This window comes from Astyanax mexicanus, chromosome 1, assembly GCF_023375975.1.
Source record: "Astyanax mexicanus isolate ESR-SI-001 chromosome 1, AstMex3_surface, whole genome shotgun sequence".
In the NCBI taxonomy this organism is placed as follows: domain Eukaryota; kingdom Metazoa; phylum Chordata; class Actinopteri; order Characiformes; family Acestrorhamphidae; genus Astyanax; species Astyanax mexicanus.
This window is the reverse complement of record NC_064408.1, coordinates 107,723,153-107,744,428: the sequence shown is the minus strand read 5'-3', so window position 1 is coordinate 107,744,428 and position 21,276 is coordinate 107,723,153. Positions and strand designations below refer to the sequence as shown.

Here is a 21,276-nt window from a genome sequence, read left to right as displayed (position 1 = left end):
TCTTGACGGTTCAGATTCACAAATGTAATTGACCTGTATCTGTGTGTAGTGTGAACAAATCTGTCCCTGAAACGTCTCACATGCTCACCAACAACAAAAAAGCTCATATTTGAGAGAAAACTTGTAGCTTTATAAAGGGAAATGGATGCGTTAGCAGCTCATATGTGGAGCATCTTTTGCTCGAGTGGAGAGAAAACATCTGTTCTGAGGTATATGCTCAGGTCGCGGAGGAGAAAAAAGGGCAGGCGGTTTGCTTTTGCTGTTTTTGCAGCTATAGCTGTACCAAGCACGTAGCGCATGCGTAAAAGCAAAAATACACATAAATTCAGATTTGACCATTTACATTCATTTATACGTATCCAATTTAGGACCACATAATATGAAAGTGACTTAAATCTGATTTTAAAAAAATCTGCCTTATGCCCACAGTCCAGGCTGCTGGAGGTGGGGGTTTTAATCGACAATTAATCGACACAATTATCATTGAGACAGGCATGTTGTGTAATGCTAGTTGGTTTAAAGGACAATAAGGACATAAGACACTAAACTGGTCTTGGCTTGTGGCTTTGCAACAGTATTAGCAAAATATTTCTTTTGCCAAACTATCACTGTAAGATGCATGCATGCTTCTTGTATCTGCTCCTGCATTGCACAGGCATCCAGCATCAGGGAAAGTCATTACAGTATAGCCTCAGCAGACAGGAAAGTTCAGGGCAGAGTATCAGAATATGGATCTGGAATTACATTAGGCTTTCCCTGGAAAACCCCACAGTTTAGCATGGAGCTTCCAACACAATTTCCTTTGAAGAAACACACACACACTTAAAAAAGAGCTTCTTCTGATATTTTTTTCTAAAGGAAAGCCAATATTCTACCAGCTTCGTAGAAAGTGTAGATTGATTGATTGAGCTTTCAACATTCTAATATATATGTTTTAATTGCCCATCCATACCTTTACCCATTGACAATACTACTGATAAGGAGAAAGCTGGGATGGGATTTTTTTGGGAGTCACTGAAGCCAGCCTCTATATATTTTTTTTTAAAATGACAGTGATATGCAATCACTGAACAGCTTTACATGGGCAGCCCAAGTTCCAAAGGTGTGTTGACCTCTGAAATATCTACACCTAAAGGTAACTAGGAATCGCATAAGGGGATCTGTACTTTCACTTTTTGTGTTTTAGTATTGCATTTTACAATAAACTACCTGCAATACTTAAGTACAAAAATGTTGAATACTTTATTTTTTCAACTTCTACTCAAGTCACTTTTTTTTTTAAAAGCGCTTGTATTTTTACTAGAGTCTGCATCTCTAGTATTTTATACATCACACACACACACACACAGAACATGTTAGAGAAGAAAAGAAGCTCTGACAAGCATTCACCTTCCATAAAGGCAAAGATCTGGACGCTGACAAACACAGAAGCAAGCAAAAACCCATACCATACAATAAGACACATATCATTTCTTGCTGGTTCCATCATTGCTTTTTAATGTAGAGGAACAATGATACGACAGCAAAAGCAGCCAGCTGAGTGAGTGCTGACACACTCGCAAAACCAGACTGATTGATTTATTACATTTGGAGGACTGTGTCCTCTATGGGCTATTAGGTTCAGAAAATACTGGCTAGATGCTTGGCCCTTGAGGAGAGCCCAAAACACCTGGTCACAGCTGTCTGCCCCGAAATAAAACTTTCAAAGGAAAAGCACCGCAGTGCAGAAAGAAATCCCATGGAAACGCGGCAGAGCCCCAACCCTGTGTGAGCATTAGCTATTATTTATAACTTCAGTATTATGCTGAAAGGAGTGGTGGTAAGAGAGGAAAAAAGATGTACATAAAAAACATGACCAAAAAACATTAAAAGCAGAGCCAGTCTGGGACGCCGTCCCAAAAGATCCTTAACATAATGTATAATGTGTGTTGGAAAGGAGAGATCAGTGGAATATATGCTTTGAGTCTCATGCTGATGACCTATAGGATTGGCCCTGACCGCAGACAGGAAGTGATGTGTTGGTTGCCATGGTGTTTTTGTGACTTTCCACTGAACAGGCACTAGACCTTGAATCATTTTTATTTTTTGCTTTTATAATAGCTCTGTTGCTTGACTTACTGCCTTAAATCTGTATCCCGACAGTAAATAACCAGCAAAATGTACACAGATGATGGCTTTCCCATGATCTTTGACCAATCAAAAAGCTTTCCTGTTTCTGACAAAGTAGAGAAAATACGAAGTTTAACGATGCAGTGCGAATTTAATGCTGACACTGGCACCAAATTCAAAGTTAAGAGAAAGGTAAATTAATCTCACTATTGACAGACTGCCTTATATCAAGCTGTTAAAAATGATAGGTTCCTCATAGAGCAGTAAATGTACTAAATTAAATTTGACATATATGGTAGCTTACTTAAGGCTGTTACTGAATGGTGTATTAGAATCAGTGAATTCAGCTAAAGAAGAGCATCTCTTAATCAGTTTTATAGCACCAGTTGGTAAGATGCTTAACATGGTGGAAATATGGGTCTGAAAGATGATCTTTTTAAAGAATGTGCAAATCAGCTACAGAGACAAATAAAAAAGAGTCGGGACAGTATGGAGAAGGCAAATAAAGTAAAAATGCAGAGTTTCTGACATTAGCGTTGACTTTTGTTTCATAACAGATAGTATGAACCTAAAATATTTCATTTTTTGTTTCGTCAACGTAATTCCTTTCAGCTTAAAATTTCTGTCTTCAGAAATAAATGTCATATTTTAAATGTCCTGACATTTACCTGCAATAAATGGTGTAAAAGAAAGCAAATAAAGATACTGTATTATAGATAGATACTCTACTAAATGCAATGTCTGCAGTGAATGTACACAGTCATAATATATGTATATATATATATATATATATATATATATATATATAAAGATGTGTTAAAATGTATTATATTATCCCCCCTTTCCTTTTTAGTGAGGGATGACAACATTTCAGCCTACTGAGTTTTTCTTTTTTTTTTAACCTAAGAAACTCTATGAATTTTTTTAAACATATCCAGACCATCTTGTACTGATTCTGGAAATCTGATTCCAATGTTTATAGTGAATGTAAATACAGGAATGTTGAGTATTTAAAGCTTTCTTTTATCTCTGGCAGTTGGTTCTTGCATTTAGAGCAAAGTAACATTCCTGCAAATCCCTCCTCAGCGTTTTAAAAGCAGAGTTGTTTTTATGAAATCATAGATTGTAAATTTGATGATAACACTACAAAAAAAAGAAAAAATAGATTATCTACAGGCTGTGTCTGCAGGAACGGGGAAAATGGAAAAATATGTAGAGGTGCTGCTGGCACATGGTCCAGACATTCCACTAGACACGACAACATGCAGTGGCGAGCCTGCAGTGACAGGGCATTCTCTCCAGCTCAGCCATCCATTGTTTGGAGAGTGATTGACTGACTGAGGAAGCAGGTTGTTGATACTACCCTTATCTGCGTTCTTCTGGACTTGCCACGGTAGGGGTGAAGGGTCCTGTCTGGACTAGTGAAAAATACCTACCCCCTCCAAACACACGGCTCTACCAAACTGGACAGGTCATAGACGGAGTGAGATAGAGAGGTCAGCTAGGTCACCAAATGATTTACAGATGGTCACTCAACTGTTGGTGATTATATTTAAAACCCCTTTAGGTGAAAACAAGTTTGTTATTCTTCTTTTTTGTTCTTATCCTTTTTTGAGCTTTTGCTTGAAAGATCAGAAGTGTCAGAAGATGGGTCATTCTCTATTTCAGGGGTGTCCAAACTTTTTTTGTTGGGGGCCAGAAGTAGAAATATATGTGCAGTCTAGGGCCATTCTGTAATAAAACAAATAATTAAATATACTACTCATAACAAGACATTTTCTTGATTACTATCATTAACACACCATTTTACTTGCGTTACTATCTTTACCCATCTTTGACAGTGTTATGTAAACTAAATTTTTTCATTATGAAACTAATTAATTTCATAATGTCTCTTAATATTATACTCCTTCATTACGGCAACTGATTCCTGATAAATTAAACAAACACTTTTAGGTTTTTTGGCCCGTTTTCTGTGCTACAACTGCGCACTCTTGCTGCTTTTAGACTCTTTGACCAGTTTTCTGCACTACAACCTAACACTCTCTCCGCGTTTAGACTCTTTGGCCCGTTTTCTGTGCTACGACTGAGCACTCTCGCCGCTTTATACTCTTTGGCCCGTTTTCTGACACCTAGCATTCAAACTTTGAATCTCACATTATAAAAACATGCTTAATAGCAGACCAACTTTCATTTTATTTCTAAAATATCTCGCGGACCACTCCAAAAAAGGAACACACCTTTGGACACACCTGCTCTATTCAGAGTAGGAAACAACAATGTTAAAATGTTACAAGACTGAAAGAAGAAATGCTTGAACTACTATGCACATTTCCAAAAGTGGATACTACACCAATTCACACAGTTGACCTCAGATTAAAACACATTTCCCGTATGATTTCTTTCTTTCTTTTTTTTGTTATATAGCAGCAGTACACATGGAAAATAGCAGTTAGCTGTTAACTAGGGTTGTGGTTCCTTAAAGATTAAGCATCTTAAGGTATGAGAAGGTGAGTCCATACTAACTCATTTTATATCTTAGATTTATGTTGGATTTTGTTCATTACGTGGCAAATAACTTCTTGGTGTTACTGGTATTAATCTTAAATTTGTACAAGACAGTCACTGATGTTATGTCCTACTTATGTAACTAACACCAGTGAGACCAATGTTGTGACCCCAAATGAATGAAATGACCATTCATGAATGAAAAAACATAACTGACCAATATTTAATATTCTTGCATAAATAAAATAGATTTTTATATACATTTTTTGCCTGCACTGAACAGCCATAACACTAAAACAAAACAACAGACACTCATTCCTGTGTATGACAATGAGTGTATATATTAAGCAGCAAGTTAACAGCCAGTAATGGAAGTTGATATGTTCAAGCAAGAAAAAAGGACAGGCTTAAAGGACCATAAGGATCTTTTTTGTAGTAACTCATAACATGATCAGGATGGATCATCAGATATAAAAAAAAAAAAACGTTACATTTTAGCACTTGCAGCTCTTGACAGCAGAGCTTCAGCCAGTATTTTCTTATTTAAATTGTCTTGTAAGTTACGGTAATCTGTGTGGGATTTAGCCTCTGAACCTGCCAACCACCATTCCCCCAGTCCCATCTCCATATACAGGGCTGCCACGTATAGACAACAGCACACAAACAGTTTGCTTTAGCCATGGAAACGGGCGAGCTCACTATTTTTCTGCTGAACATGTAATCACTGAGCTTCAGTAAGGTTCACTAACCATAGCTGGGTAATTTACCACCACCACTATTGTAAAAGTGAGGGGAAATTGGACACTGTAAACGTGTATATTTACTGATTAGCTACAGTATCAGACTTGCATCGCTTTCTAACTGTGTGTCACTCTGGCAACCCACCTGAGCTTCTCTAGTCTCCAGTGTTTGGAAATTGGACTCCTGTAGCCATTTCACACACTCACCCACATTTACTACTGATTGTTCCCTTAAGAATCTGAGACTCTTTGACAAGAACTTAACTGAAAGAGATGGGTCAGAACATCTCCAAAAACATCAGGCAGGTGTTGTGGGTTCCTGATATGCAATAGTCAGTTTACCTTACAAAAGTGCCCAAAGAACAGACAGCTGATGATCTGACTTGTGACAGGGTCATCATGGGTGCCTGAGACTCATTGATGCTTATAGCAGCCCCAGCTCAATATCGTACCTACACAACATAATGGATCTACTGCTAATGTTAGTCTTGGTGCCAAATACCATGGGATGCCTTCAGAGGACTTGTGGAGACACAATCCACACAATATTAGGCATATGATTATAATGTTACGGCTAATAAAAGTAAAATGATTGTGCTCTAGAAGTGAGGAAAAAGGAACTGAATTCTTCACTTGCTGTACGGTCGGCTGGCAAAGCTCAGGCAGATCCCCCCCTTCTCTCCTTTAGCTGGATCTCAGGGGGAACATTTGCCAGTGCCAAAGAATTCATATTACCACCTGTTTTACTGTGCACTCAAGACCCATCTGCCCGGCCCCCGTGGAGCAGTAAGACGGCCTTATTAACTGGGTAGCACACCCAAGTGCTCGCCGCTGTTTTCATTTGTGCGGGGTAATAACGGAGCATGATGGTTATAAAGAGACACAATAGACAGAGAACAATTGGCACAGGGAGCAAACTCAAAGCGCTTGTAATGAATAGCTGTGGAAATTAATACTCTGGCTACTTATGCTTTGTGGTGAATAATAGGATAGTCCCCTAGTCACCCCTCCGTGTGCAAACCCCCACTGCCTCACCTCCCTCGTTCGCTAAGATGATGAATGCCGTTTTAATTTAGCGGGTTGAAAAGTGCATGCTAGGCAGTGCCAAGGGCCTCTGCCGGGTTTCCAGAGGCTTCGCTGAGCTGGAGGGAGACTTTATTGTTCCTGAACGTAAGAGAAAAGCAAGAGCAGCATGCAGCTGGGCCCTAAGAACACTGCAGCAGCTGGCCTTTGTTCTTCACATCAGAGAAGGATAAACGTGGTAAAAGTAGCAAGCAAAGAGTCATGGGACTCAACACAAGAGAAGCAGCTGAGCAGCCAGGAATACCAATTTCAGTTCTTGGACATTAGGCCTACTTTCCATATTATTACTCTTGCCCTTTTTATCTCATTTACAAAATCCTGGGAGATCATGCCTTTCAGGTGCATGTTTTATTCCATCATTTATAGCTACCAGTGTGGAAATGATTTTTTACTACTGTTGTGCAGCCAGGTCAAACTGACATTTGGTCTTCCCTTCAGAAAAAAAGATTATGGTGGTAAAAGTAACAAGCCAGGAGTCGTGGAACTTAGCAGAATAGAGGAAACAGCTGAACGGGCACAGGATTACCATTTCAGGTCATGGATATTAGGATTAGTTATCCATATCATTATCGGGAAGTTTAAAACCATAGGCTTAAGCAAAAAAAAAAGAGCTCTTGCAACCACTTATAGAAGTAGAACTAGAAGTTTATATTTATAGACACTCATCGTGAATGAATCAATGGCTTAGCAACAGCATACATTTTTAAAATATTTGTTTGACCTAAGCTTTAATGTTTATTTGTACATCCAGAATTCACTTCAGGGCCAAAAGATCCAGAAACAACAAGTCAATGGTGAAAAAGGCCATGATAGTATATTTACTACAGAAAAGACCAAAGAGGAAAGGGTGTGAATGGTGTAAATTGTGTGAAAATGTTCCATCACAAGTTTCTCCTATGCCAGAGTTTCTTTTTCATCGAGTCCATATGGCAGTACAAGTTTTCTTGCATTAACTCTTCTCAATACTACTCCCGCAATTTCCAGTGGAATTGCCCTGTTTGTCTGTCAGTATTTACAGAACATGCACAATTACAAATAAATGAATGGATAGTACAGACAAAAGATTTCATTTGTATTCAAATATAACATTATTCATGAATGAATCTTTGAAACTCTTTACATACATTTTGTCTACTTATACAACTTTCCTCCAGAGGACTTTTTTTGATCCCTTTAGTTGGCTGCAAACTTTAGTCAAATATTGACGGTGTCAATTTGGAAGCAGGGGATTGTTTTTTGGACAGAAGCCTTTCAGTCATTGGTGATGTAAAACTCATTTGACTGTAGACAGTGACACTGGTGTTCCAGTAGCTTCCAGATTATGGCAGGCATGTGCCTTGGTGGTTCTTTGCCATCCAAACCAATATCCTCTCAGATTTAGGTGACTGAGACTTCTTCCAGACCGTGGCAAAGTGACAACACCTCCCAATAACATTAGCACTTACGTACAAGAGTTTGAATCAATGGTGTTGGAATATGCAGCGTTTTAAGTGTCCAATAGACATTGTTGATGATTGCGTGGACTTTCTAGAGCCCGATTTAAACCCAATATTTGTTTACGAAGTAGAGCTTTAAAACTGAGCTTTTTACAAACATTTTCGGGTTGTTTGAATGAGCAAAATCTGTTCAGAATGATGTTAATTAACACTGCAATACTGAAGAAGCATAGACCAATTATTAAAAAAAATGTTTATTAAGAACATCTACTCACAGTGCTTAAAGTCAGGTGTGTAATGCGGACTAGTGGAGGAGCTAATATGTGCGCCCAGAGCTGCGTAATTTTAACATTCTAACTTTATTACTTTGCTATATTGTGATAATCATGCCACAGCTTTATATAAAATAAAAATATCATTAAAAAACAGATGCCTACATCACAGACCATTTTCTTGAGCCCGACCCAACCTGGCCGGAGAAAAGTGAAGGAAGATCTCAGCTCAACCCAGCCCAAGTTCGGTTCAGGCATTGGGTCGGGCTTGGGCAAAGAATCTAAACTCTAGGACTTTCCCATTGTACTATGTCTTGGACATTCCAATACAATCCAAGTGCTGGCACAGAGAGGCTAACGGGGGCATGAGATGTACCATATCTCATAATGCTTGCCATGTCCCACAGAGATTAAAGAATACTGCAATGACCTGCGGGATATGTATGTGTGATTTTTGCCAGCCAATTTTCTTTTTACACGGACAGTTCTACCTAGATGTCACTGGTCACAATCATTACCACACACTGCACTGTCCACTGTGGGTGGTAATGCCTTCTATGACGTATTCTTGGTACACATGTGACATTAAGGATAGAGGAATATTAAATGCACAAACAAAAATGAATGTCTCATCAGTCTGGCACCTGCTAGCAAGCCTCCTGCAAACTGTCCAAACAGTCACTCACAAGATAACACCTTACAACTTATGCAGGTCTGGGTGTCAAAGTTGTCTAGATGGTGATTTATTTGAATAGTGCAATCCCAAGAGCTTTAAGTGGGCATGTAATTGTAGGTGTGCAACAGACAAATACCTTGTACAGTATAAATGTACAAGAATACTTGGCCAATAACGTTTAATTCTGAACTCATTAGGGGAACATTGCCTGCCAGTCAACCTGATATCTATCATACCTAGATTGGACATTCCTCATTAAATCTTTCATTTAAGACAATTTGTGGTCTGTACATGGATACAGTGTGCTTAAAAATGCTGTGACATGCTGTTCTCCTTTGGAGTGCTGTGGATGGATGTTCCTTTGTTCGGAGGAAGGTGGAGCAAGCAGGGATGTAGATTGGACGTCTGATCTCCGTGCATTCCTCTGTCAGATCAGCTCTTACTGCATTTCTCCTTCACGATTTATGTTGGCAGGCTAGTCCGGCTTCTGACCTGGATCACTGCACTCCCTCCAAAACAGGAAGACCTCTGCAACACTGATAGAGAGGAGGCCAGAAAAGAAAAAAACTCAGACAAGCTTGGGTTCCTGGAGCGCTGGCGAGGCAGGCCCTGGTCTGATAAAATTCCCCGGCAACAGGCACACTCTGCTCCCATCTTGCTGGACGGTCAGTCTTGAGAGGCACAGACAGGAAATAGTGGCGCAAAGCACCGTTTCCTGAACCAAACACTACATCCGAAGGAGCCTCCCTCCAGGGTCAGCGAGCAGAAGTGATGCAGCCTCTGTTGGGAACCACTTCAGAAACCCAGTCACTGCTGCACGCAGGCTGACCCCTCTGTTGGGTTTGCTTCATTACAACTTGATCCCAGGAAAGTCCTTCCAAGAGAGGTACTGTATCTCTCAGCATGCCTGACAGGTGTTCTGTATCTTTTGAAACCTGGCAGAAGGTCACTGCTAAATTAAACATAGTCCACCAATCAAATATAATCAGCCAACAGCCTGAGGTTGGTAATTGACCTCTGATGAATGGTTGCAGGAAGTCTTGCACAACCTGTGGAGGGAAAACAGATCTTATGGTTTCTTGAGCAAGACAAAAGCAACACTTTTTACTGAGGATTACTTGCTGTCATTCTGAGTCACTCCGAAATCACTGCAGTCTTTGGCGATGCTCACATGGTGTTAAGGAAGTTGTAATGATTTGCATGCATTTAGTCCCGTGTCATGCAGCCGTCTGCCAATGGTGCTGGAAGGATGAAACAGGATGACTCATGGAGAGCATGGCGGCTCTCTAAATGTCTGTAGTCATGACTGATACTTCACTGGCAAAGGATGCTACCAACACAACAGCAAGAGTAAGAATGGAAATCATGTGCAATGAGAAGACCTTATATAGTCAGTCATGATCATGCTTACGTTCCATGCACTGCTTAGCATTTGCATGTCTCATGATGTCAAACCCACCCACCCAGTTCCATTCCTGTCAGTTAATTCCTTATGGGTGCAACTTTTTTATAGGTTGTACACTCATCCTGACACAGAAAAAAAAACTGTTCAAATAAACCACAAAAGCCTTATTTTATCATGACATTCAAGACCATGGTGAGTAAAAGCAAACTTCCCGCCACGTTTGCTTAGAAAATTTCCTGACTTGGAGTTAACATTGGACGGTCTGAAATATAGGTGAAAGGGTGGTAATCACGCACTCAGGATTAGTTCATCCAGTGACTTCATTTTTGACCTTTCCATGGACGATGTGCAGCCTAGCACGCTTTGAGAGTAAACGGTAGAAGATGAAAGCCTCCTTGTTGGTGAAAGAACGCTTCGTTTCCGCTGTCATTCCTCATTAGAAAGATGACCAACCGGATCACATACTACACTTCTGACTGCCTTAAAAAAGCTTCAAACATAAACATTCATAAATGTACACACTGACAGAAACACACAGCCCACTTGTTTGCTGATGTGCAAATGAGAACCTGCCCCCCCAAACCAGCAGTCAGTCAGTCTCTGATCAGAAAGGAGGACTGTAGACTTACAACTAAAATAACTAACCGTAAAATTAAAAATGAACACTGACTCATGATATGCACATAATCCCATTTGAGTATAACTGGTTCTAAAACATTTTAATATTAAGCAAAGAGCTTCACTACAGGTGCAGTTTCTCAGAGTTTACTTGTCTGATGTGGAATGTTAAAGCCGGTAAGTCTTAAGCTGATGGTTTTACGATAGTTTTCATACCAGACAGAAAAGGCATTGCACCATATAATTAGAGCCTCCCTCTGAAGGATGAAGAAATAATCATTTCGCCATTGGCTTTGGACTTGGGTTTTATATTATGACTGGTAAAGGTTGTTATTTCACACCAAATTTCACACAACCAACTTTACACGTAAGCAAGATGTGTTGATAAAGCACTCTTTTTAACAACTTGCACTGACCAATGTGCTAAACATGGAAAATCAAATAAAACTATTCATGAATAATAAAACAAATAAACACAATAAACTGAATAAAACATCTACTATTACCACAGTCTCTTTCTATTTAAATGCCAGTTTGTAAAAGTCCGTTTTTAGACCTGATTTAAAAACCAAGATTGAAGTGGCTTGGTGAAAATTGGGTGGCAGACTGTTCCATAGTCTCAAAGCATAAACCACAAACGCCCACTTTTTAGGATCTTGTGGGTTCCTGTTTTCATATCCCTGAAAAACATCAAGAACCACTGCTTTAGCATGATTGCCTTGTGATCTAACTGCATAATGCTGCCTTAAGGCAACATATTAAAAGTCCCTGTTTTAGGAGGTAAATGCATATGCAGAATACAGTGTAACCTAGTTGTGGATTGTGAATTTGGTAACAGCAATTATTGTAAACTGGTTTGAAAATCAGCAATTAATTCCAGTTCCAATATGTTAAACTCCAACAGGGCTAAACATATTGCTGATGTTTTTTAGTCTGTGTTACGCTGCTAATAATATATATCCTGACACCATTTCACATACTTGTGGTGTGACAAGTCCACATTCTCCACACCCTCTTGTTATATTTATATTTATATGGCACATCAGTCACCTTGCAATTTGCTGTTAATTATTTAATGACCATTAGCAAAATCTACTGCACTGCTAGAATGTTTTTATACCCTAATATATATACAGGTGCTGGTCAACGAATTAGAATAATTTGAAATAGTGCAATCATGAAATTCTTTGAATGCATTTTTTGTGCAGAAAGCAAATCAGGTGTTCACCGCACCTGTCCTACTCGTTAGACTAATCACAGAACTCGTTACCTGGAAAAAAATTTGCTCAGCTGAGCTTTCCAAAAGGCCCATTTAGGCCATTTAACTGTGACACTGTTGTTTTATTGAATTATTGAATTTTATTGAATTTTATTGAATATATATATACATACATACATACATACACACATATATACACACATATATATATATATATATATATATATATATATATATATATATATATATATATATATATATTTTTTTTTTTTTTCTTCTATTCTTATTGTATTGTGTTGTTGCTGCTAAATGCCTAAATTTCCTTCGGGATAAATTAAAGTGTCTGTCTGTCTATCTATCAGATTATTTTATCTATATACAAAATGTTGGATTTTTCATCTATATACTGTATTGATATATCCATGTTTTTTTTAAATAACAATAAATAAATGTGGGACGTTTCTGAAGTGAAAGAGCATTTTTTTTCCTAATATTTGTATTTCAGCTATTTTTTGTGAATATTACACATTTTATATTTAATGTATGAAAAGTTCAATGGGTTGCATTGGTAATTCTTGCATACAACAATACAGTAACTTTTCCAAATAAACAATTTCCAACTGGGAATGGAGCAAGTATAGATTTTAGTATAGGTTTTGAGGGTTATCAACATTGGGCGATGCCTTGCAGTTAATCCAGCAAGCTATATTTCCCAGGATCCTCCCATGATGTAGCATCCTGAATCATCATTGAGCAAATTAAATTCAGGGTCCACAGGGAGGTGCAGCTTAATCAGAGAGGAGATGAATTCAACTTCCCAAAAGGCGTAGGCTTTTGCACAGTCCCACATCATACACATAAAAGTCCCCTGACACTACTATTTCTACACAGCTCCAATCCTGCGTCATCCTCATGTCAGAGGTCATCATCAGAATAAGAGGAGAATCATATACCTTGCAGAAATTCTGAAATGCTGCACAGTATATTAACTGGGACACACAAGGAAGATGTCAGAAGTGGGAGTGCTTTGTGAGATCTTTCTTCATCTCGCTGTACTGAGTGCTGAGTCTGCCTACGGCTTTAAGATGCTCCTCATCCACCTCCTCCTTCAGCTGAACCTGCTGCTTCAGGAACTCCTCCCAGTCCTCCCTACGCCTCTCCATACACACCTGCAGCTGTGGGCTCTACATACACACAACACAGAGCATGTTTGGGTAAGAACAGTATTTAAGGTAAGTTTGCATTTGCTGTTGCAGTGCTGAAATAAAAATTAAAAATACTAATTCCATGTTTTTATCTTAAAGAATCCAATGGAGACTACTGAGTAGCAGTTAACAGAGTTATTCAGATTTTATTTCAGTTATCCATTGTAGAGCAAATGCATTTTCACCAAAAACCAAAGCCAAAACAAGTAGTGTTCAAACTTACATTCTGGGCTTCTAGCTCCCTCTGCTGGATTCTTTGTGTCATATGATTGGCCGCTTCCACTACACAAGAGAAAGTATACATTTTAGAATTACGAAAAGAGCAATATGTTCGTTTTAACTTGCACTTTAACTTAACTATATATATATATATATATATATATATATATATATATATATATATATATATATATATATATATATATAAGCAGGAGTAAACAACTAAAAAAACAAACAAACAAAATCTTAATTAGGTTGGACAAATTTTCAAACTGTTATATACAAAATTATCAAGAATTGTCAGAATAATATTTATCTTTTACAGGACTGAAATCTAAAAATCTAATTATAAATTTACGGTACCAGTCAAAGGTTCAGACAGACCTTCTCATATAATGTTGTTCTTTATTATCATTTATTTTATACATTGTACATTAATATTTAATATTAAAAGTACATGACAATTATGAAGAGACACATATGGACGTGTTTGTCCACCACAATACCCTGACCTAAACCTGATGACCTGAGGTGGTGATTTGAGGTGATTTAATTGGGATGAGCTGGAGCTTCACAGTGTGAAGGAAAAGCAGCAACTATTATTCAGCGCCTCCAGAAACTCCTTCAAGATGCTGAGAAAACAATTTTTTCAGGTGACTCTACCTCATTAAGACACTAAGATTAAAATACCAGGAGCATGCATATCTGTCCCCAAAGATAAATGTGTTCTAAAAATTCAATTAAAAAGACAGAAAACACTCTGAATAAGAAACTATTGTGTGAGAAGGTTTAAAGTTTTGTTTGCTGTCACTCTGCACCACACCAGCTGGAGGCACTGTGAAGTTGTAGTACTGGATTATACCTGTTCAAACAGAGTGCAGCAGCAATTAGAGACTGACCACCATATTTGCTGCACCACTTGCTGCATTTGAGTTGGTTTGCGTACTGGTAACTGTTCTACAAGTAAGTAGTTAATGACTCCTGAATATTTGTGTGTGAATTTATTGTTAATTGCATTTCTTTAATTAGAAAGACCTAGCTAATGTTTCTCGTGTGTACGTGTGATTAGCTTACTTAACTAAGCAACACATGTACGTGAGTTATGTTCTATAATTCAGCTGTTAGTGACTCGTTTTAGCCTCATGTAAATTCTTTGTTTTGTTATAGACCACACACACACACACACATATATTGAACAATTGTGAACAGCATCTTTTTCTTTCCACAAAAAATTATGAAGTGACACACTCTCTCTCTCTGCGCTTGTACAACTAGAAGTGTTAATGTAATATAGAACCTTTTTTGTAAATTACTTAACATGTCCTCGTAAAATCACAGCTCCTATTCGCTTGAAAGATTTGTCATCCCAAACACATTCACTGATGTTGAGGTATAAGAATGTTAACAAATAAACAACACTGTACGTACATCTGGTCAGTATGTCACATAAGTTGTTCTGCATGCTCTCTGTGCATTTGGGCAGTATTTGTTCATTGGTCTCAGTCGCCATCTTGTTTAGGTTTTCCAGCAGACGGCACTCCCTAAATGCCCTTTTCTCCTGTAGAGAAAAACATCATTAACTTTAAGTGAATGGAGGAGGTTAGACTACTCACACAGATTAAATGCACACCTAAATAAATTGTAAAACTCTTAACTCAGCGCACACATTAAGCTTTCAGTGTTAAACCTTTAGATAAATGAGCAGAAATAATGATCTCACCTCAAATTCTCTAACAAAGTATCTGATCTCCCCCTGTAGGACAGGTCTGTGGTCCAGCAGTCTAGACTGGATATCACCAACATCTGTGGATGAAAAAGAACAGCGTTAAACTCAGAAAGCACAAATAATTAACTTTAACAAATGTGTCTAAAAGAGACCTAACAAAACGCTTCATCAGAATCCAGAATGGAGGAAAGCTTATAGCCTATGCTGGTGTCGGGGTTAACCCTTTCTTGATTTTGGTCATGCACTGGGCATGCTGGTCATGCTTGTCGTCCAGCTTATTCTTCATGGTCAAGCAGCAGCTCGGTCACGCTGGTCACATGACCAGCAAGACCAAGCCACATGACCGGCAGGGTCGAGATGGTTATACTGCCCAGATTACAAAAGTATGTTAAATCATTGTTCATTTAATTTCAACTCTAAACATTAATGACTGATGTCAGAATTTATTTGTGTTCACACCAATTTTTGTTAATTCAGTGTTATGGTTCTACATGTTTAATTCATAAACATTACTAACATTAAAATATACAGTACAAGTCAAAAGTTTGAACAGACCAAAAATCCAGTGTTTTTACTTTATTTTAAAAATTTGCACTGCAGATTAACACTAAAGTCATCCAAACTATGTAGAAAGACACAAGGAATTATTTAGTAACCAAAAAATTGTTAAACCAGAAAACATTTTGTCTTTCAGATTCTTCAAAGTAGACAGTTTTTGTTTAGATGACAGCTTTGCATATCTTGGCATTTTCTCAGTCAACGTTATTCAGTTAACAGCTGTGCTGAACTTGTCAAGAGGTAATTACTTAAATTTCTTGTCTCTTAATATGTTTGAGAGCATCAGTAAATTGTGAAGAGGTAGAGTTGGTATACAGTGAATTTGAGTAATGTTTAATCCATACTATGGCAAGAAAACTCAATCCAAAACATTTAAGAGCTTTGAAATTACCCTCAAGTGCAATCTCAAAGACCATCAAAAATGTTGGGTAACATGATAATTTTCATGATTTTCAGATCAGCAATTTCAAATATAAATATATCATATAACAGATGAACACAGTGATATCATATTTGAGAAGTGAAATTAAGTTTATAGGACTTACAGAAAGTGTGCAATAATTATTTAAACAAAATTAGGCAGGGACATACGGGCACCCTTGTAGTTTTAGTGATTTAAGTACTTTTACTTTTGTCTAAAAAATACTTGACATAGGGAGAGGCTGTATGGGAGAGCAATGCAGAGAAAGCCTTTTCTGAGCACAAGGCACAAAGTGAAAATAATGATCAAAGTGAAATAGTGAAATAATGATCTACTAAATACTGAGGTAAGTTTTGCTGCGGTGCCAAAATTTAGTTTGAAGAATTATTGCACACTTTCTGTAAATCCTATAAACTTAATTTCACTTCTTAAGTATTACTGTGTTCATCTGCTATATGATATATTTTGCTAAGATTGCTGATAAAAAACAACCAATCATTTATAAAGGAAAATCATGCCCAAACTTTGTCATACTACTGTGTAGAACTTTGCAGTTAAAAAAAAATTCAAGACATTTATTTTTTATTATTATTATTTATTTAAAGGACAGGTTATGTCTGTCTTTGAGGTAAAAAAATAATTAAAAGCCACATAGGAGAAATAATAAACATTTTATTCCTTTCAAACGACCACATTACAATTAAATTAAGGTTTAGATTTTCATTACAATTACCACAAAATGTACAAGAGCTCGATTGTACCAGTTAGGGAAAAACAATGTTTTCTTTCCAACAATAATAAGACTGTTCCACTAGAAATAGTAGGAAATACACTTTCCAGGCTTGCTGATGGAACTAAGCTTCATATATGGGTAATTTCTTAGGTAAGTTAAATAATTACATTTCATTATAAAAGATCAAAACCTAGCTGGGGATATATTACCATACAGGCGCTTTGTTAGTCCTTTTATTTTCAGTGTGTTACACTAACTACCTACCTTTTGCTATTTTGTCCATGGTCACGAGACGTCACCACCCTCTCTGTGTGTTTTTTGTGCAAAAAACTCCCTTATTGCCTTAAAATCCAGTAACTCCACGACAACCCGAACCTAAATCATCTGCTCCAGGTTACTTCGTGTGGCACGTGTCTTTATAATCGTCACATCAGGTAATATTTACTGTTAACTCAGACAGCTACATTTCAGAAGAGCACTGATATAATTTGTATCCTCCTGTCTGGGCTACATGAACTGCTTCAAATTTATTTCACAATAAAAGTCCGCATTAGTTGTGTTGAGTCTGGCTTCAGTCACATGGGGAACCACTACTACTACCAGAGCTGGTTAATATGGAGCCTGTCCATTTCCTATCTATCTCCCTGTTATATCAGTAAATTACTGCTTACAGCTAGAGGGAGCCAGAGAGTAAGTCCTTAATAAATGGAAGCGAATGGAGCCTAACAGCTAAAACACCAAATTAAAAATACACATAACTATTTTGTCAGTACATTCCTTTAATTTAGAAAGCAGAAATATTTTGTGAAATCTTTCATAAAAACACAAAAACATTGCCTGTATGTTTCCATTTTTTTTTTACAGTAAAAAGTTTTTTTTTGACAACAGAGATACTATAAGTGTGTTTTGCTTAAGTATTGCTTAAGTAGTTTATTGTAAAATGTACTACTCGAGTACTAAAAGTAAAAATACAGAACTGTGTTATGTAGTTATTAAAGAAACAGAACAGGAGCAGCTAAAGCATGTTTAAAGGCCTTGTAACCGTTTTTTAAAAGCTTTACAGATGATATATGATACTGAAAATAATCAAACATTTAGAAACTCATTGTTCATTTGCTCCATATGAACCAATTCATTTTGGACTCACTAAGGAGCGCCGTCTGGTGAATTAACAAACCCTGAAAATATTCTGAAATGGGTATTTTCCTCTCTAGAGAGTTTCTGCTTCTACACACTAGGGTTCAAAAAACCCTCATATCTTGATATGCTTAAAGGAAACAGCAATATTTGTTGCAATGCAATTAAACAATAAAATAACTAAATGGCACACCAATCTGTAAATTATACTTATTACACTAAGCGATTGCATTTGAAACATTTTATTTGACCATAATTAATTAAATGTATTCTTAATCCCCATAATTACCCATAAAGACCCATCTTTAGCTTTGACTGTGGCATGCATGCGCTGTGGCATTGTTTCAATACGATTCTGCAATGTCACAAGATTTATTTCAGTCCAGTGTTGCATTAATTTTTCACCAAGATCTTGCAGCATAGATGATGGTAGAGTCTGACTGCTGCACAAAGCCTTCTCCATCCAGCACATCCCAAAGATTCTCAGTAAGGTTAAGATCTGAACTGTGGTGAACAATCCATGTGTGAAAATGATGATCTCATGCTCCCTGAACCACTCTTTCACTATTCCAGCCCCATGAATCCTGACACTGTCATCTTGTCATCTATGCCTGTATCATCAGGGAAGAAAAATCCATTGATGGAATAACCTGGTCTATATTCAGTATATTAAGATAGTCAGACTTCATTCTTTCATCACATACTGTTGCTTAACCTAGACCTGACAAAATTCAGCATCAACCCCACATATTTACTTACTAAATCCAGGTGGCAACTTGTTTTTGACCAGGCAGTGTATTATGAGTATCCAAAAAACTCTAATATGACACTGCATTTTATCAAATGTGTAGTTATTTATTGTAACCAGATCTGCAAAAAATGTTTTACATTATAAAGTAAAGTGATTTGCTAATGATACTGTGTTTTATCTTCACATTTTATTTGATTTAATGGTTTATTAAGTTTTGGGATATAAAAAAAAGTTATGCCAAGTTTTTCAACGGGGGCATTAGAAAAGACTGGTTCTAAATGCAGCCACAAGGTGGAGTCAGAGGATCAGCCATTGAGAGAAACCCGACTCTTCTCAGCTTCAGCTTCAAACACTCCACTGGTGGTGGGTAAGAAACTAATACAATTATATACACGACAGCAGCAACTGTCTGCAACAGTCGACTCCTGTGTAGGATTCTGCTTTTGTCCCAATAATAAGGCATAAATTATTGTTGTATGTTGCAGTTAAACACAGGTGTTGATGGGTTAGTTGTTACTTAATAGGTTTATTGTGAAAATCTGCGCCCATGCAGATTTTTAGAGTGAAGCTGTGGTAGATGTACATGCTGTAGAAAGTGCAACACCTAATAAAACCTACCGTTTATAATAGAAAACATATTTAAACTCTGCTCCGAAGTGTTGCACTGTGCCAAAGAACACAAACTGGTAGTTTTGTTTATTACAAAATTCAAGCCAAAAGTTTTATATTCACGCAAGTTGTACACCAACGTCCACAACATGTTGCTGTAATGTAGGTAGTGATGTCGGGTAGTGAGGTCTAGGGTAAATATATTCAAGTAGTAATGTTAATTAACTAAAATCAAACCTTTTTAGAATGTCACGAACCAACATATTGAAGTAAAATGCCAATATTTAGTTGTGAGGTATAATGATCAAACTCCCACTCTAATACTACATGTTTATACAAGGTGACTTTTCACCTCTTATTAGATGTTGGTATAATGTTATAGTTGTAAATTGTAAGTATACTTGAAATAACCAAAATTAAACACAAATTTAACATTGGACCCTCTCTAATTAAAAAGATGTTGAGTAAACGTCAGACCTGTTAGTTCCATTTTGGTTGAAAAGTGAGAAAATGAATTTTTGTTGTTGTTGAAATGTTTTTTTTTTTTTAAAGATGTATCTACAAATGGCAAATGGTTGAATGTTAAAGTAAAAAAAAACATATTTTTGAAAAGTAAGTTCAAATTTAATGTCCTTATAACTTGTCTCAACCACATTTCACTTTTAAATTAAAATTTTCAATTAACAATACTCAGGGGTAGCTTGATCTAAACACAAATTTTGTGTTTTGACAGATATGTAACTTAAACCTTTAGATGTCAACCCAATTTTCATTTACAAATAATATTCAACGTCAGTGCAATATTGGAGTCCAAAGCATTTCTGATGTAAGCTGGCATAGATGGAAGAGTAACTTAGAAGTAAAAAAGTTGTTCTCTCAACTAAATACCCAAAGAAATTGCTTCTAAGGGTATTAACTGTGCTAACAGTATCTTGGTATTGTAGGTATTGTAGGCTTACAAATAATTATTCTCTTTGAGTTGTGGTTTAATAAGTTAATATACAATTAGTTACATTACAGTGACTTTGTTTACTTTATAAAAAAGTAATACTAGTAAGTAACTAAAGTAATTTTGTTAATCTGTCTACATTGTGAAAATGTACATTTTCTCCCAGGAATAATTTACACAGAAAATTAGCTATTTGTGTTAGCTATCAACACTGTTATTGTCATATTTATACTAAACTAATTTAACGCTTATTTGCTCTACCTAAATAACTAGTTTAACAAATGCGCTTGCATCCTAAGAACATTGTAAGTGCAATGAAGTTGAAATACCACCATAGTGCACCTGCATGTGCAATTCACGCTTCTGCTGAGCCAGATAACCTCACAAGCCTCCTAAACAGACTAATCCCTGTATAGGTTCTAACTATAGCCATTACCAACAAACACAGACTTTTTATACTGGACTATTATGCTACAGACTATAAATAATACTATATATTGCCATTCAGCCTAGTAATCTACCTCCTAAAAAGTTTTTTTTCTTACTGGCTGGTTTTCAGTAGACAAAACTGAGGATCTTTGTATAATATTAGGGTCACTTCTATCCTGATTGAGTTTCACTACTTATTTCATGCATTTGCTGTTTGTTTGTTTTCTATTGTCTACCAGAGAATGACAGGTTCCCATTTTTGAGGCATGGTTCCTCTCAAGGTTTCTTCCTCTAAATCTACAAAGATGACAATGGTAAGGAAAAACTCAATTACACAGTAAATTCGCCAGTGTTGAATCAACACTGTTAGTGTTAAATTTTACACTCTGTGTTAATTTAACACTGGCGAATTTACTGTGTTAATTGAGTTTTTCCTTACTATTGTCATCTCTGGTTTGCTTACTTCTCTGCAA

General features: G+C 37.0%; 1 protein-coding gene across 1 annotated transcript; it reads right to left on the bottom strand.

Moving 5' to 3' along the window:
* Positions 1-12,690: 12,690 nt before the first annotated feature.
* Positions 12,691-17,461, bottom strand: bloc1s5 (biogenesis of lysosomal organelles complex-1, subunit 5, muted). Its single transcript, XM_022680125.2, has 5 exons — positions 17,193-17,461; positions 15,211-15,293; positions 14,919-15,048; positions 13,495-13,553; positions 12,691-13,250 (listed from the first exon to the last, which is right to left on the bottom strand). Exons 1-5 carry the CDS (start codon positions 17,209-17,211, stop codon positions 13,077-13,079), a joined length of 465 nt encoding a protein of 154 aa, XP_022535846.1. The 5' UTR covers positions 17,212-17,461; the 3' UTR covers positions 12,691-13,076.
* Between the last annotated feature and the right edge of the window lie 3,815 nt (positions 17,462-21,276).